This window comes from Equus przewalskii, chromosome 7 (assembly GCF_037783145.1).
Source record: "Equus przewalskii isolate Varuska chromosome 7, EquPr2, whole genome shotgun sequence".
NCBI classification, from domain to species: Eukaryota; Metazoa; Chordata; class Mammalia; order Perissodactyla; family Equidae; genus Equus; species Equus przewalskii.
Genome location: NC_091837.1, coordinates 76,727,124 through 76,743,384, shown reverse-complemented (window position 1 = coordinate 76,743,384; position 16,261 = coordinate 76,727,124). Strand labels below are relative to the sequence as shown.

At 40.3% G+C, this 16,261-nt stretch overlaps 1 protein-coding gene across 3 annotated transcripts in view; it reads left to right on the top strand.

Annotated features, from left to right (window-relative positions):
• The window catches only part of ATP8B1 (ATPase phospholipid transporting 8B1), a 111,790-nt gene extending 98,245 nt beyond the window's left edge, over positions 1-13,545 (top strand). For all 3 annotated transcript variants that reach the window (XM_070627730.1, XM_070627732.1, XM_070627731.1), the window contains 8 exons: positions 288-420; positions 824-1,112; positions 5,114-5,337; positions 6,423-6,506; positions 7,521-7,766; positions 8,084-8,222; positions 10,433-10,563; positions 11,816-13,545. In XM_070627730.1, the coding sequence (XP_070483831.1) occupies positions 288-420; positions 824-1,112; positions 5,114-5,337; positions 6,423-6,506; positions 7,521-7,766; positions 8,084-8,222; positions 10,433-10,563; positions 11,816-12,040 (1,471 nt within the window). In that variant the 3' untranslated portion in view covers positions 12,041-13,545. The remainder of the gene's footprint in view (positions 1-287; positions 421-823; positions 1,113-5,113; positions 5,338-6,422; positions 6,507-7,520; positions 7,767-8,083; positions 8,223-10,432; positions 10,564-11,815) is intronic.
• The last annotated feature ends 2,716 nt before the right edge of the window (positions 13,546-16,261 follow it).

The window sequence follows — 16,261 nt, the reverse complement described above, 5'->3', positions numbered from 1 at the left end:
TAGAGTGGTGGGTACCAGGGACTGGGGGCCTGGAAATAGGGAGCTGTTATTTAATGGGTATAGAGTTTCCGTTTTGAGAGATGAAAGTGTTCTAGTAATTGTTACACAACAATGTGAATATACATAATATTACTGAACTATGCACTTGGAAATAGTTAAGAAGATAAATTTTATGTAATGTGTTTTTTACCACAATTTTAAAAAGAGATTCTAAGTCAAAATTATCTCACAGTCAAAGGCCTGTTTATAGTCTCGTACTTTAAACACTTAAATTTCTTTTTCCCTAGTGCTCTTCTTCAAACAAGGATGGAAAACCAGAGGAACAGAAGTGGAGTCTATGCAAAATTTGTAGCCCCGGTGCACGAACCCTTTTTTCCACCTGGCGGAAACCGTGCCTTAATAATCACTGGTTCGTGGTTGGTATGTATCATTAGTGTACCTGTGCCTTTGGCTCAAACTAAAGCAGTTCATTATGGAACAATTTTAGACCGTTTTCCTTATTAACTGCCAACCTGAAGATCTTGGTCTATAAATGATAGTGTGATTTCCCAAGTTTGAGACTTGTTATAAGATATATGAAAGGAATTATACCAAACTGGCAACAGTGCCTACACCTGGTTTATCAATTAGTGGATAATTTTAATTTTCTTCTTTGTACATTGTTGTATTTTCTAAATTTTTATAGTAAGTATGTTGTATAATCAGAACAATATAATCAATGATATAACCCAAGAATTATCCTTCACATAATCAAAGTCTTGGGAATGGTATTCTTGATAGAAAAACCAAAATGGTTTAATCCTTTCCCTCTCTGACTTCATAGAATGAGATTCTTCTAGAGAAAAAGACCAAAAGAAGTAAGATTCTGAAGCTGAAGTTCCCCAGGACAGAAGAAGAAAGACGAATGCGGACGCAAAGTAAAAGGAGGCTGGAAGCTAAAAAAGAGCAGCAGCAGCAGAACTTTGTGGATCTGGCCTGCGAGTGCAGCGCAGTCATCTGCTGCCGGGTCACCCCCAAGCAGAAGGCGATGGTGGTGGACCTGGTGAAGAGGTACAAGAAAGCCATCACACTGGCGATCGGAGACGGGGCCAATGACGTCAACATGATCAAAAGTGAGTCTCGTGCAGGCAGCCAGTGCAACCTGACTTGCTAAGAGAAGAAACGGCAGGAACGTTTTTGGGGGTAGTTTTTTCAGATTTCATTGCTTAAGCTTTCATAAAGCAGACATTTAATAAAGGTACTTAACCATGATGGGTACACCTGTGACCCTGCCCTCAGGAGGTTTACAGTCCTTCCAGTAGGAAAGAGCAGGCATGGCAGGGCTATTCATAGAATGCCAAGTAGAAGACGAGTTCCATATGGGAGAATTGATCCTTCTTTGTTTCCTTCTTTTTACAAATGTTTGGATTTTTTTTTCCTCTTGCTGCTTCTCCTCCCATATTTCTTTGGGGCTTATTAAAAATCTTGCTATTTAATGAGTTTTGTTAAAAATTCTGCTGAGCTTGGCATAAATTGTTGAACTCTCCCTGGTGTTTGTTTTGGGAATGTTATTCTCCCTCACCTAAGGGTCTTTCTGTGGGGCTTTCTTGCCTTTGGTAGATCTGTTAGAACTTCCCCATTGGGTGAACTAGGCTGAGCTCGGTGACATCTTTGGCATTGAAGCAGAGCTCCATCCTCCTGACCTCCCCAGAAGACTGCCAAGGGTTGTTTTGCTGATTGGAGGACCCTAGGTTCCCACAAATTAAAGGACTGAGTCCTATCATGCAGAACTACAGTTGTGCTGGAATTAAAGCAGGCAGATGCAAACCCTCATCAACATGTCTGAATCCTGGTCCTTTTTTTCTCTCTATACTACTATTAGGGAGTATCTTGTAAGGAAAATGCCCAAACTAGTGAGACCTAAACACTTGTCCTCATCTTACTGCCAACATACTGTGTCACCTTGGTCTTATGCTCGGGCCTGTTTTCTCATCTGAAAACAAGAAAATTGTGTCCGACGTCACCTACAGCTTTGTGATATTGTTAAGATGAACTGTTACATGACTACAGTGTATGCGCATGTCCTGTGGTGCTGGGTGGTTTAAATGCATTATGTATAACTAGGTTTTAATTCAGCCTATTTTTGTAACTCATGCATCTGTCTCTTTCTTTTCTTAGAGTATCTTCCTCCTCCTTGATATAGAGAATATTCCAACTTTTCTTCCTCAGCAGGAGTCAGCTCTATGATGTACGTCTTCTTCCTTATCATGAGTACGTCTGTCGCCACTGCCAGCTTAATTCCTCTCCACTCTGTTTTGCACATGCTCGTCCTACCATACAAATGACGTTTCTTGCTCAGAATTAGATCTGCTTCTTACCTCTGTAGCCAGTACTAGTTTATTTTCCATTGTGTATCCTTAAGGGCAAGGAACTCAAACATTATTTTTATTCAGTTATAATGTAGACTTCTAGATGTTGGATTGGGGGGCCATTACCTTGCAGATTTACCATCTGATTATATAACTTGGACTTGAAAATATTTTTCTTCCTCTGAGTTCACCAGCTGATAGTGAAAAGGATCACAAAAAGTCAAAATAGATAACTTTATAGAGACTTGTTTTTCTTAAGTTGTCTTAACAATTTTATTAAGCTCTGTTGTGTGGCAAGTGCTTTTATATATAAACTACAGAGCATCCATTTGGCACACAAATCAAGGAATCTCTGAGGTCTCTTTGGAAGTCAGTAGCTTTATCCAAGTATTGTTAGTGCCTATTTGTACTTTAATCTCTTTCAACTATCATCTCTTTCAACAGCATCAAGAACATTATACAGAAAGAAATTGTTTGTTGTTTATAAAGAAGTAGAGTGAAATTTAAGTGTCAAAAAGAATCTGACCATTTGCTAACATGTTTCATGTTTAGCAGTGTTCTCCAGTAGAAGTGGAGGGCCTTGCAACCCACCACATTTTTGTGCCCAGCGAGGATCTAAGGACTCGCATAAGCTACCCTCCCCCTCTCTTGTGCCTAAAGATGTCTACTGGCTGGTGGGTGTTTTGTTTGTTGGTCTAAAACCCTAAGAATGAACAAGCAGCATGTGAGAGGTGAGACTGAGGCAGAAAGCCTTGAGGAAATGATGGGTTTGTTAAGGAATTATGAAGGAGCCTACCAATGAGGCATCTGAAACCACATTTGGAACTTCTGGAAAGTCTAGGTGCCTATATTTAGATTTTTGGGAAAAAACAGTGTGGCCTTATAAAGTGCATTTGTTCAGTTGCCTTGAATCACCTGTGAACTGCGACAGTGTTCATTGCACATACTGTCCTTGGTCTGCTCAGCAGAAAGGTTGGAATGGATGCCAGGGCCCGTGGCAGTGTTTCCTGTTCCTTGGCTCCAGCAGAATCGCCACATTTCCCTCCGTTGCTTGTTCAGGAAAGAAGGCCATGGTTTGGTGGAAAGAGCAGTTTGGCAACCACAACTAGTCATTAGTATTTGTGTGTTTTGAAATCGGTCATAAATATTGAATGAGATGCAATTTATTCTGTTTTTGAGAATTGCAAAGTGTTATTGAAAACTTAGGTTTGGACAAGTTGCTGTGCTGTGTTTTGAATTTGCCAGACCTTGTGTTCTGCAACTGGGGCGGGATTTTTGGAGCTTCTTTTAGTTGGAAACTCTGCTGAGTTGGCAGTGACTTCTCAGGGTCTGAGTAATAATAGGTTGTGTTCTCCAGCATATGTTCTCTAAATCATCTCAATATCTGTCTTCACTTTCATGACTTTTAAGACCTAGACAAAATTCGTAATTCTCTAAGTCGAAAATGTGATTTAATGACTATTGGAAGGATGGATGGAATTGTCTTTTCATTTTTATCCATCCTGGAAGCTTTCCCTCCTGCAAAAAATTGCATGCCTTAAAGTCATGGTGGGCCATGAATAAGCCTTTGAAAGTTTAATAGTATCTTAGTTAAAACTTTTGATTATATGTGTTGGAGAACAACCAAAGCTAACTTATGACAAAACTAAATTTATTTTAAAAGCTACAAATATGTCCCATGCTGCCCAAGAAACCAGGCCTGAGAAGATGCTGGAACCAGGACTTGAAACTGCACCAGGAACCCAGTGTCTGTCTGTCTCTCTCTCCTTGTCTCTGGGTTACTTTATTTCTCTGCCTCTCAGAACCCCTCAGAAAGAAATATATCCATGCCATACCTCAGTAATTTACATGTTAAAGTTCCAAACACAAACACCCAAATCCTAATTCCAGATGCTGAGAGAGAGACTGACTGGCCCAGCTTGAGTTTTCTATCAATCAGAGTGTAATACAGGAAACAGACACCTTCAGGTACTTGAAGCAGGAAATGATTAATACAGGGGGCTGGGTGCTCATAAAAGCTCTGGATGGACTGAAGAAGCAGAGTGTCTAATGTCTGGGTCACTCACCAGAGGAGCTTCTAGCTTTGAGGGTCCTCTGAAGAGCTTTTCAATTGAGAAGGCTTTGCAGTTGTCTACCAACATCTGGCAACTGGACAATGGATATGAACTCTGCTGCAGAAATGCCAAAAAGGGAAGTGATGCTGGACTTCAATTCACTTCTGCTTCTAAGTCACAAGTAGGAAGAAACAGTGGAACTTAAATCACAAAGAGACTCTAGCTGCCAGGGAGTCTGGACAACGTAGGGCTTTTATTTGCTTCCCCACCTCTCCAGTTAGAACAAGGATGGAGTGAAGGTTGAGAGAGCCAATTCGTAGTATCTACCTCAGATTACGTATCTGCTCAGGGCTGATTCAGCTGTGCCCAGGAAGGCAGGGAAACACAGTTCATGTGGGTGCCTGGGGCTCACCCTGTGGGTGGGAAAGATAGCTTAAGAGCTGAGCAGATAATCCAAATGGAATTCACCACCCACCTGAGATCCGTTCACATTTATGGAGGCCCAACCATGTGCTCTGTTTAGCAACTTGTACCTCTGCCTTTGAGTTCAGAAACTGGGGGTGGGGGATAGAGAGCAGGAGTTTTCATATTTATTGTTCCATCAATGTCTGCCTTTGTTCTTTGTTTTGCTATGGAAACATTTTTATCATCTCAATGTTTTGTCTTAAAATAGGCTTATGATTCACAGTATCTTCTCCCTCTGCCCCATAGCTGCCCACATTGGTGTTGGAATAAGTGGACAAGAAGGTATGCAAGCCGTCATGTCAAGTGACTATTCCTTTGCTCAGTTCAGATACCTGCAGAGACTGCTGCTGGTGCATGGCCGGTGGTCTTACATAAGGATGTGCAAGTTCCTACGATACTTCTTTTATAAAAACTTTGCATTTACTTTGGTTCACTTCTGGTACTCCTTCTTCAATGGGTACTCTGCACAGGTAATATAACATCATCATTAATTAATTGATTTGATTTGATTTGCAGTTTTGGTGTTCTCTCTCTTAATAGTTGAGGCATAGATTAATTCAGATTAGAGATTACTTTTCCAAAATATTTCTGATGCTTTAAAAATATTTTATGTTGCCTTTTAAAAGGTGAAATTTGTTCCTGGTCTACTGGCTTTTGTTTATGTGTCTTTGCTCTCACCTTATGTATTTTTTCCAAGTTACCTTGTTATTAAGAATAGTGATAACAAATTGTTCAACTTTGAAAGTATAAAATTATGTGGTGACCACAGCTCAAGGAATTATATAAATTTTGGATGATCATAGATCTATTATCATGTTTCCGTTTACTGGGCTTTTTAAATTTTTATTTTTTGCTGAAATGGACATGGGGGGCATATTTACTATGTTAAAATGGTGATACAGCAGAAAAATATCATTAGTAAAAAATGAACCTAAGTCAGCGCCTGTGGTTGTCCAAACCTCTCTGATGCTCAGAAACAGGGGCCAGGGGCAACTCTGAGCCGGTGAGGCCTTCCTCCTGTCTCCACAGGACTGTATGTAACTGTTAGTGCTGACTGAGCCCTCTTCCTGTATCCTACCCTGAGGACTTGGGTGTGCATAGCCTCGCTTAGCCCTTTCAGAAGCATATTTCTCATATTCAGTCAAATTCTGCTTTACAAAATGTTTAAATGGAAATGCTGGACTTGCTCAAAGTGAAGAAACTTTGAATGGTGCTCCTGAGCTAGTTTTATGTCTTCCAATTCATTATTAAAGGGACATAAAAATGGACGAATCCAGTATTATTCAAATAGAGCAGACTCCTTTTCCAAAAACTTTCTGGAGCATATTCCTCCACTTCCTAGAGGGGGAAATTTAGTTTCATTCTTTGATTCTGCCCATTGCATAGAACCAAATTCATGCCGGCTGCAGGTGTAGCTGAGGGGTGTTTACACTGGCAGGAGAAGCCACCACTCAGCTTGGGGTCGTCCCTGCTTTGAAGAGCAGATGAATGCATATCGACTAGGCTGGTGCTATGTCTTGGTTGCTGACACAGAGACTCTGTAATCTCCTCACAGACGGCGTACGAAGACTGGTTCATCACCCTCTACAACGTGCTGTACTCCAGCCTGCCTGTGCTCCTCATGGGGCTGCTTGACCAGGTAGGAGCCTCGTGCTGACAGGGACACTTCAGGACAGACTGAGCACCTCTTAGAGAAGTTAAAAGCAATTGTTTCAGTTCTTTTGGTTTTGACTTCATTCTGAGTAAACTCTATTATATTTCTGTTGTCAGGCAACAAGAGTAACTGCTGTGCTTCCTATAGTAAAAAGAGAGGACTTTTGGGGCCGGCCCCGTGGCTGAATGGTTAAGTTCGCATGCTCTGTTTCCATGGCCCAGAGTTTCCCTGGTTCGGATCCTGGGCGTGGACATGGCACCGCTCATCAGGCCACACTGAGGTGGCGTCCCACATGCCACAACTAGAAGGACCCACAACTAAAAAATATATATGCACAACTATGTACTGGGGGAGATTTGGGGAGAAAAAGCAGAAAAAAAAAATGATTGGCAACAGTTGTTAGCTCAGGTGCCAATCTTAAAAAAAAAAAGGACTTTTGTGCCTGGGTTGAATTCATTGACAAAAGAGTTTATTATCCTCCTTTTGGACAAAAACTTTCTTGTCTGACTGTATAGTATGTCTCTATAATAATAACTTACTCATTTTAAAAAAGTAAATTATTTTAACACGTTCCAAAATTTATGTTTAATTCCCAAATTAGTTCACATATTATCTAGTAATAATTCTTAGAGAAAATGCTTTAATGAATAAAAAGAATAATTTGGAATTAACTCCTCAACATGTATGTGAAAATACTTTCCCAAAGAATTAGAAACTATATATTCTCTCAGGAGGTAAAAATAGCCTCCCTATATTTGTTTGACATTACTAATTTGCTTTCTTTCCATAAGTAGCAAAATAATAATACTTCTCCCTAGTCCCACTCTGAATTAAATATCAATTAATGGTGGACTAAAGTAATGTGGTTGATCCCTGCATGCTGAAACTATTCAGGACTTACCAAGCTGAAACTCTTCGTGAGAAATAAGTTGTAGCATCTCTCTGAGTTCTTTCATCCTGATGGATGGTACACAGCTCTGATTGTGTTTTCCCTTCAAGGATGTGAGTGACAAACTGAGCCTTCGATTCCCTGCCTTATATGTTGTGGGACAAAGAGACTTACTGTTCAACTATAAGAGATTCTTCATAAGCTTGCTGCATGGGATTCTAACATCGATGGTCCTCTTCTTCATACCTTTTGGAGCTTATCTGCAAACTGTGGGACAGGATGGAGAGGCGCCTTCAGACTACCAATCTTTTGCTGTCACAATTGCCTCTGCTCTTATAATCACGGTCAATTTCCAGGTATGTGCCTTTCGTCGCCTGTTTTCAGTGTCTGTAGGTACATGTATTTCTGTACACAGACCAGCGTGCACACCCACCTGCCTCCCATTCTCCCTGCAGCTGAGCCTCTGCCACCTTACCAAATACAAATGCTGTTTTCACCCCTTACACCAAGCACATTCCTACTTCTTGCCTGAGCCAAGGATAGTTTCTGATCGTTCAGTATTCAAGCCAAATCGTGCCTAGATTATTGAATTCTATTTTCAGAATCCTTAAATCTTTTATTTCTTGCTAAGTCCCCAAAGTGAGTGCTCTGTTCTTCTCTGCTTTCCCAACAGATTGGCTTGGATACTTCTTATTGGACTTTTGTGAACGCTTTTTCAATTTTTGGAAGCATTGCACTTTATTTTGGCATCATGTTTGACTTTCATAGTGCTGGAATACACGTTCTCCTGCCATCCGCATTTACGTTTACAGGTTAGTATTATCTAAATTCCAAAAATAAATGTACCAAAAAATATCATTAGTTTAAATTCTGACATAACTTCTGGGTAAGTCAGAACATACAAGGTATGAATTATTGCTGGTGAAACTTAATGTCCTGACTGGAAATTGAATGGTGGTGGTGGGTTGGAAGGTGGTAATGTGATGGGAGGAAAGAAAATTAAAATAACCTTCACATATAATTGTGCATCTGCTAAGTTAGATAAAAGCTTTTCTTTTCCTCCCATAAAACCTAATATTGACAGGTTATTGGAAAATTGAGAATACATGTATTGCTGGTAGCACTATACCATAGTTTAATTTTTCCAAAACACTATCTGGAAATACATAATGAACAATGAAATCTTTCGTACATTTTGACCCTATTATTTCCACTTGGAGAAAATACCCTAAAATAAAACACACCAAATTTTGGAATGGTAATCTATACAAAGATCATACTACCACAATATTTCTAATTGTTTTTTAAAAAATGGAAATAACCCAAAGACCTAAGAATATCAATTAGCTGATCAAACTATGAATCCCATATAATGGAATTCTAGAACTTAAAAGTAGACTACATCATTGGAAATATGTATGCAGGGCAATTAGTAAACTTATAGAACACAAAATACAGTAATGCACCATAGAACAATATTTTAGTCAATGACGGACCACATATACACAGAGGTGCCATAAGATTAGTACCATATAGCCTAGGTATGTAGTAGGCTCTACCATCTAGGTTTGTGTAAGTACACTGTGATGTTTGCACAACCACGAAATTGCCTAATGATGCATTTCTCAGAACGTATCCCTGTCGTTAAGAGACTCATGACTATAGTTTACACTGTATAAAATATATGACAAATTGACAGATGCTGGGATGAATTCGAACTGATATCATAAATATTATAAATAAGTATCATGAATTGGAGTTTATGAACTTCTTATTTTGAATAGAGTAGTTTGGATTCACAATGGAAAAAAAAATCCCCATAAACTTGTTTCCCTAAAAAAGATTAGGGTTGTTTCTAGGGGTTTTTTTTTTTGCTGAGGAAGATTCACCCTGAGCTAACATCTGTGCCAATCTTCCTCTATTTTATATGTGGGATGCCTCCACAGCATGGCTGATGAGTAGAGTAGGTCCACACCTGGATCCCAACCTGCAAAGCCGGGCTGCTGAAGCAGAGTGCGTGGAACTCTAACCATTCAGCCACAGTGCCAGCCCTTCCATAGGTTTTTTAATAATTAGCATTGGATTGTAAAAGCCAGTTGCTTTGGTAACCCTTTTCCTCCTGAGATTGAGCTCATTTTTTTGTGATTATGTTTTTCTTTACTGACTCTGTTTTAAAGACTTAGTGCCCAGCTACTTCAAATATTCCCAAAGGGAGTGTTTTTTAAACCCATACACATTTAGCAGTGTAAAAACTACATTTTAAAGATGCCATTATTTTTATAAACTTAGAGTGTAAGTGCAGAAAATATTGTGACAAATTTGGCTGTAGTTTTAAAATTGAGTAGTATATATGATTACCTGATTGTATTATAGAATGGAATTGTTACTTCCTCTGACATAAAAAAACTAGAAGCTGCATTGCAGTGGAAAAAGCCTGACTCTAGTCAGACAGATGTGGGTTTTAATTCAGGAGATGCCATAACTGTTTCTGTTACTTTGGGCTAATTCCTTTATTTTTCCACAGCTCAATTTCCTTACGTGGTAAAGACAGTTAATACTCATCTCTCAGAACTAAAGATTAAATGGCATGATTTGTATAAAACATCTACTACAAGTCCTGTCACACAAATGGCAGTGCCAGTTGTTAGTATTTGGAGATTCAAACCAGAACAATAAATTGGAAAGTTCTTTTTTTTCAAGTTCCTGAAAAAATTCAGAAGTAATAGAGTACCTAATTTTGCATTTTTAATCAATGCAATGTCAACAAACGCACTTTCTTTTTTCTTTATTTATTTGTTCACATATATACACTTGCCTTGTTCCAAAGAATTTACCTACCTAATTTTGCTTTGCTCAGTCTGATTTTAAAATGTTCATTCCTTGAGCTGTGATGGGCTGTTTTGGGGAGGGCAAATTGCTTGTAAAACTTTACCATAGATAATCCACTGATGGATTATGGAATATGAACTGTGCCCTCAGGATGAAAGGACCACTGTGACTCATTCTCCATGTTTTTTTACAGGCACAGCTTCAAATGCTCTGAGACAGCCGTATATCTGGTTGACCATCATTTTGACCGCTGCAGTGTGCTTACTGCCCGTTGTTGCCATACGTTTCCTGTCAATGACCATTTGGCCATCAGAAAGTGATAAGGTATAGAAAAAAATATAGTCCTCTCCTAACTCTGAGTGCCCCTCACAGAAATCAAAGCATTTCCCAAAAGTAGCTTTCTTGCAAAATTTTAATCTCTTGAAAAGTTTGGTATGAACATTTTTATGACGACTTCTCTTTTAACTTCATTTTGCAAAAAAGTCTTTTGGGCTTGGCATTTTTGTTGGCTTGCTTTTTATTACAAAAATTATCAAACATAAAAAGGGAGAATAGTATAATGACACCCCATATATCTATCCTCTCTATTTAACAATTACAGTATTAACATTTTGCCATACAAATAGGTTGGGTTTTTTTCTTTCTTCATTTAAAGAAAAATGTCACTTCTTGTAGCAGGATCCTTTGAGTTACAAGTAACAGAAAACTGTGGCTCAAAATGGTTCAATAATAATGTATCAACTCACATAATAATTAGCAGGCTTCAGGCTCAGTTGATGAGCAACTTAATGTCATCAAAAAGGACTGGGGTTCTTTCCATGTCATCGTCACCTCCCCTCACCTCCCCCACCCATCTTCATTATTAGCTTCATCTTGAAGCTGGAAGAGGGCTACAGCAGTTCCAGGCATCACATCCTCACATGTCAATATCCAGGGAAGATAAAAGTTTCCTCTATAGCTTTCCCTTAGGAGCCTAGGGACTTTTCACAGAAGGGCCCAGCACACTTCCCTCAGGTCTCATTAGCCAGAATTAGGTCACATGCCTCTTCTTGGCCTAGTACTGAGCAAGGGAAATTAATCAGTCCCATCCCTGGGGGTGGCACCTACATTCCAGGAGGATTGTGGCTGTATGGCGGAGGGGGTACCTGAATAAACTCAGTTTCTATCAGAAAGAAAGAGAGTAAGCAAGCAGCAGCATCTGCTACATCTCCCTTTTCCATTGACGAGACTGTGCAGTAGCAACAGGGAAAGAGTTTTCTCTTAAACTTGTACCGGTCTGATTGATGAATTGGAAAGAGCACTAGCTTTGGTGAATGGGAAGCCTCACTTGCCGTTTTCTAGCTCCAAGACCTTGGAAGTGTCACTGTAACCGCTCTCTGTCTCCATTTCCTCATCAATAAAGGGAGGCCGGTGACGCCCACCTCAATTGAGACGGGGTGGGAAAGCCTGCGGTAGGCACCCCATCAGTGTTAGCGCCTGTCCACGTCCTTTCGGCCAGGCGTCCTCCGCCGGCACAGCCCTTCATTTTCATTCAGCCAGTTCTTTTTAGCTTGCCCCATCTGTCTCCCTTCTGTAGATTCAGAAGCATCGCAAGCGGTTAAAAGCAGAAGAGCAGTGGGAGCGGAGGCAGAACGTGTTCCGCCGGGGTGTGTCCTCGCGGCGCTCGGCCTACGCGTTCTCCCACCAGCGGGGCTACGCCGACCTCATCTCCTCCGGCCGCAGCATCCGCAAGAAGCGCTCTCCCCTGGATGCCATCATAGCCGATGGGACGGCAGAATACAGGCGAACTGTGGAGAGCTGATGCCTTTGCCTCCAAATGGTCTGTCGCGAAAGAATCACACATTTCCAAGAAAGGAAATGTCTATTTTTTTATGGAAAACTCTCAGGACTTTTTTTTTAATTGAATTTGCAAGCTTGTTGAAGACAATAAGCTTTATAACAAACTACTTGGGTTGGACTATTAAGCAATAGCAAAGCCAAGACCACCTTTTATAAAGAGTCCTATTATTCAACTGTTTATGCTCATTATGATTTAAAGGGAACATTTTAACCCAATCTCAATCTAGGACAACATAATTTAAAAAGTCATATTTCAGTTCAAATGGTATTTCATTATAAAATTATAATGAGATTTTTCCAGACTCTCCTTTTTTCTTGTAGGCCACCTTATTAACAAAGATCCTTTGCTTACAATGGTAATGACAGAAGATCCGTGCATGTTCGTCAACTTGGAAGCTAAGTGGTCCGATGACTTTTTCAGGGTTGATAATAGGTTGCATGGTTTCACGTTCTCCTCACATCGGTTTAATAATTCAATTAAATCAGGGAAAATTACTTCCAATTGCATTAAGTACGAGGTTTCGGTATGTTTTGGTTTACTACTAGGTTAAAATAGCACATTACATGTGTTTACTCTTACTATCACATATTATCTTAGCCACTTCCTGTAGTACAAGTGAATTTATTGTGTATGTCATGAAAAGATGCATTTAATTATTTATGCCTTTTTTTAAAAAAAAATAGTTTTTAAAAACTGAGGATATCAGTGATAAATTGCAGAATATTTTGCAAAGCTTTCTTTTGAAAAGCAAACTTTGTGCCTGCCTATATGTAAAAGTATTTTATAAGGGACTGGAACAGAGACCTCACTCTTTTTCGCTTGCCTTATGTCTTGAGAGAAAAGGTTGGTAGCCACATTTCTAAGGCTGAGTAACAGTGTATCCTCTTAAAATTGAAGATAACTTTAGGCAACCATGGAAACTACCCTCAGAGGTAAAACTTATTTTTCCAGAGGGTTTTCTCATTCTCCATCTTTCACACACTAGTTTCAGTATGCTAGTGAAGATACACAAGTGTTTTCAATAATTCTGTTCTTTACCCTTAGGCTGCGAATGTTCACAATATCTGTTCCTTTGAATTCCTATGAGGAAATCACAGCGTGTATATAGTTTGTTTTCTGGGTATGATAAAAGGATGTATGGCTCTTTATTCCATGGTAGTAAATTTTGGAAAGTTTACAACTTTTCTTTATCTTGTAAATAAACAGAATTGTAAGTTTTGGGGGTTGTTTTGTAAAAAGTTAGCTTGTGTAATTCTGTCGGTTTCAGATTTCTCTCCAGTTTTGCAAATTGTGGGAAGGGTCGACAGTGCAAAAGTGTCAAAGACCTACACTGTTGGGTGCAATATTACCAATTTTAAAATGCAAATTGCTTTCGATAAATTATTTCTATATTCTGTAAATCTGAGATTCAATGTATATTTTTGTTTAAAAAATAAATACTTTAGTAAAATCTTTGGAAAGTATAATCTTTTAAAACCTTTTAAGTTGGTTATTTATTTTAGAGTGGGGTATATGACAGAAGAATCTAGGTCTGCAAGGTTTCTAAAGGAACTGAGGGGGCTCCTTTGGTGGCATGAAATAAAGTTGAGGCCGGGTCCTAAGTATTAGGGGAGAAGTGGCTGAGACAAGGAGCTCAGACTGCAGAGGAAGAGGGTATGGATTTATAGTTGGTAGATCACTTGTGTCCAGGGAGGGTGCATCTTAGGATAGTTAGATAAGGGACAATTTCTCCAATGACCTCAACTCTATGGAGCCAGAATAACAGTAAAGGTAACCCTTGCCTGAAAGTAGGGGCCAGGAAGTGAGCAGATGGTTGAGAAATACATGGTGAAGAGTTGGGAGGAAATGAGCAAAGGGGAATTAGGATGCTGAAGAGCAGGAGAGCCGGTCCGGAGGAGGTAGGAGACCTGAGCCTTCAGGCTGGGGGAGGCCTGAGTCTGATAAGCTGGCTGCAGGACAGGTTGTCAGCTCCTGGCCAGGAAGGGAAGCTGTGAACCCACTAGAGAAATGTGACTATGCCACAGAGATGGAGGTTCTCTGTCGGAGGACAGAGATGGGGGACTTCTTTGGGAGGGATAATTCACAGCAGGTGATGAGAGAGTATCAGTCTGGGGGTGCTTTTTTTAAGGTATGCTTTTTGGTGAGGAGGATTGGCCCTGAGCTAACATCTGTTGCCAATCTTTCTCTCTTTTTTTTTCCTCCCCAAAGCCCCAGTACCTAGTTGTATATCCTGGTTGTAAGTCCTTTTAGTTCTTCTCTGTGGGATGTCGCCACAGCATGGCTTGAAGAGTGGTGTGTAGGTCTGCGCCTGGGATCTGAACCAGTGAACCCCAGGCTGCTGAAGCAGAGCACCCGAACTTAATCACTACACCACTGGGCCTGCCCCCTGGGGGGTGCTTTTTAAGGTGGGAAATCGGTTCCTCCCTCTCTGCTATTCTGCAACTGACAGCCTGCTTCTAGAGCAGAATTCCATGTCTATGTCGGGGCGACCCTGTGGAAGTGGGGTGGGAGGAAATGGGACAGATTACTAGCCTCTGCCATAGAAATGGTGAGAGAGCTCTGAGCAGACCTGGGAGAGTCCCTAAAAACTTAAAGGCCACTTTTCTCCTGGGACACATTACTGTATTAAACTGATTGAGGAATAAATGTTTTTAACCAAAGAGCACCACCTAAAGGTTCTTACTGATGTTCAGCACCAGGCACTGTCTTTTCAGTAACGATATCTGACGGGGATAAAATGGCTCTTAAGAGACTCCAATGTCATAGCAAAACGTACCCTAATGGGATCTAAGTGTATTTCAACAGTTGCTGCCTTCACGTGGTGTGAATGAAGATTAGGACAACTGTAAGACAGCTTCTAAAATTCCTCCCAGAATCTGCTAGAAAGTTATGGCTCCAGTACAACTTTGGGTGCATTTATAAATACAGAAAGGCTTGTCAAAACACTGAAAGGAAAACAAAACATATTTCAGGAAGAAGTTGAGGTTAGGACCCTTAAAAATAAACACTGTAAAAATGATTTTCTTGACTTGAATAGACACTTCTCCAAAGAAGATATATGTGTGTGCGTGTGTGTGTGTGTGTGTGTATATATATATATATGTATGACCAATAAGCATATGAAAACATGCTCAGCATCATTAGTCATTAGGGAAATACAAATCAAAAATCACAATGAGATACCACTTCACACCCACAAGGATGACTATTAAAAAATAATAAAAAGAAACAAATTAACAAGTGTAGGCAAGAATGTATAGAAATTGGAACCCTCATCCATTGCTGGTGGGAATGTAAAAGCCTGCACCCACTGTGGAAAACAGTTGGCAGTTACTCAACAGGTTAAACAATTACCCGATGACCCAGCAATTCTAGGCGTATTTATATTCCCCCAAACACTGAAAACAAGTACTCATAATACTTACACATGAATGTTCATAGCAGCACTATTCACAATAACCAAAACGTAGAAACAACCCAAATGCCCATCAACAGATGATAAACAAAATGTGGTATAAACATACAATGGAATATTATTTACCCATAAAAAAGAATGGGACTGGTTCAAGATGGTGATATAAGAAGATCCTGAACTCACCTCCTCCCACAGACACAATCTACAGCTAGGTATGGAACAATTTCCTCTGAAAAAAACCCCAAAACTAGCTGAGGGACCCCTATACATTGAGTAAAGAAGAAAATATCCACATCAAGGCAGGTGGAAATGGCTGAGACACAATCTCACTGAAAACCCCACCCTCAGTACTCAAAACTCTGAGCTTCTCCATGAGGAGCGACGGGCTTGAAACACACATTGGATACACCAAATTTTTAAGACCTGCACCTGAGAGGCAAGCCCTCAAAACATCTAGCTTCGAAGGCCAATGAGGTTTACATCCAGGAGACCCACAAGGCTATAGCAAACTGAGAGACGGCTCGTAAAGAACTTGTGCTCTTGGATTCACCTACACTCGGGCCCAGCACAGAAGCAGCCAACTGCAAGACACCCAGACTTTACGTGAAAGAGGTTTATTTGCTTATCTTAAAGCACCAGCCTTAGGGGCAGGCACCTGGTTTAACACACATCTAGGGGCCAGCAGGGATACCCTCCAAAGACAGAAGCTGGTGGGTGCCATCTTTGCTCTCTCCCTCCACCTTGCGCCACCTAGTAGGTGCCATCTT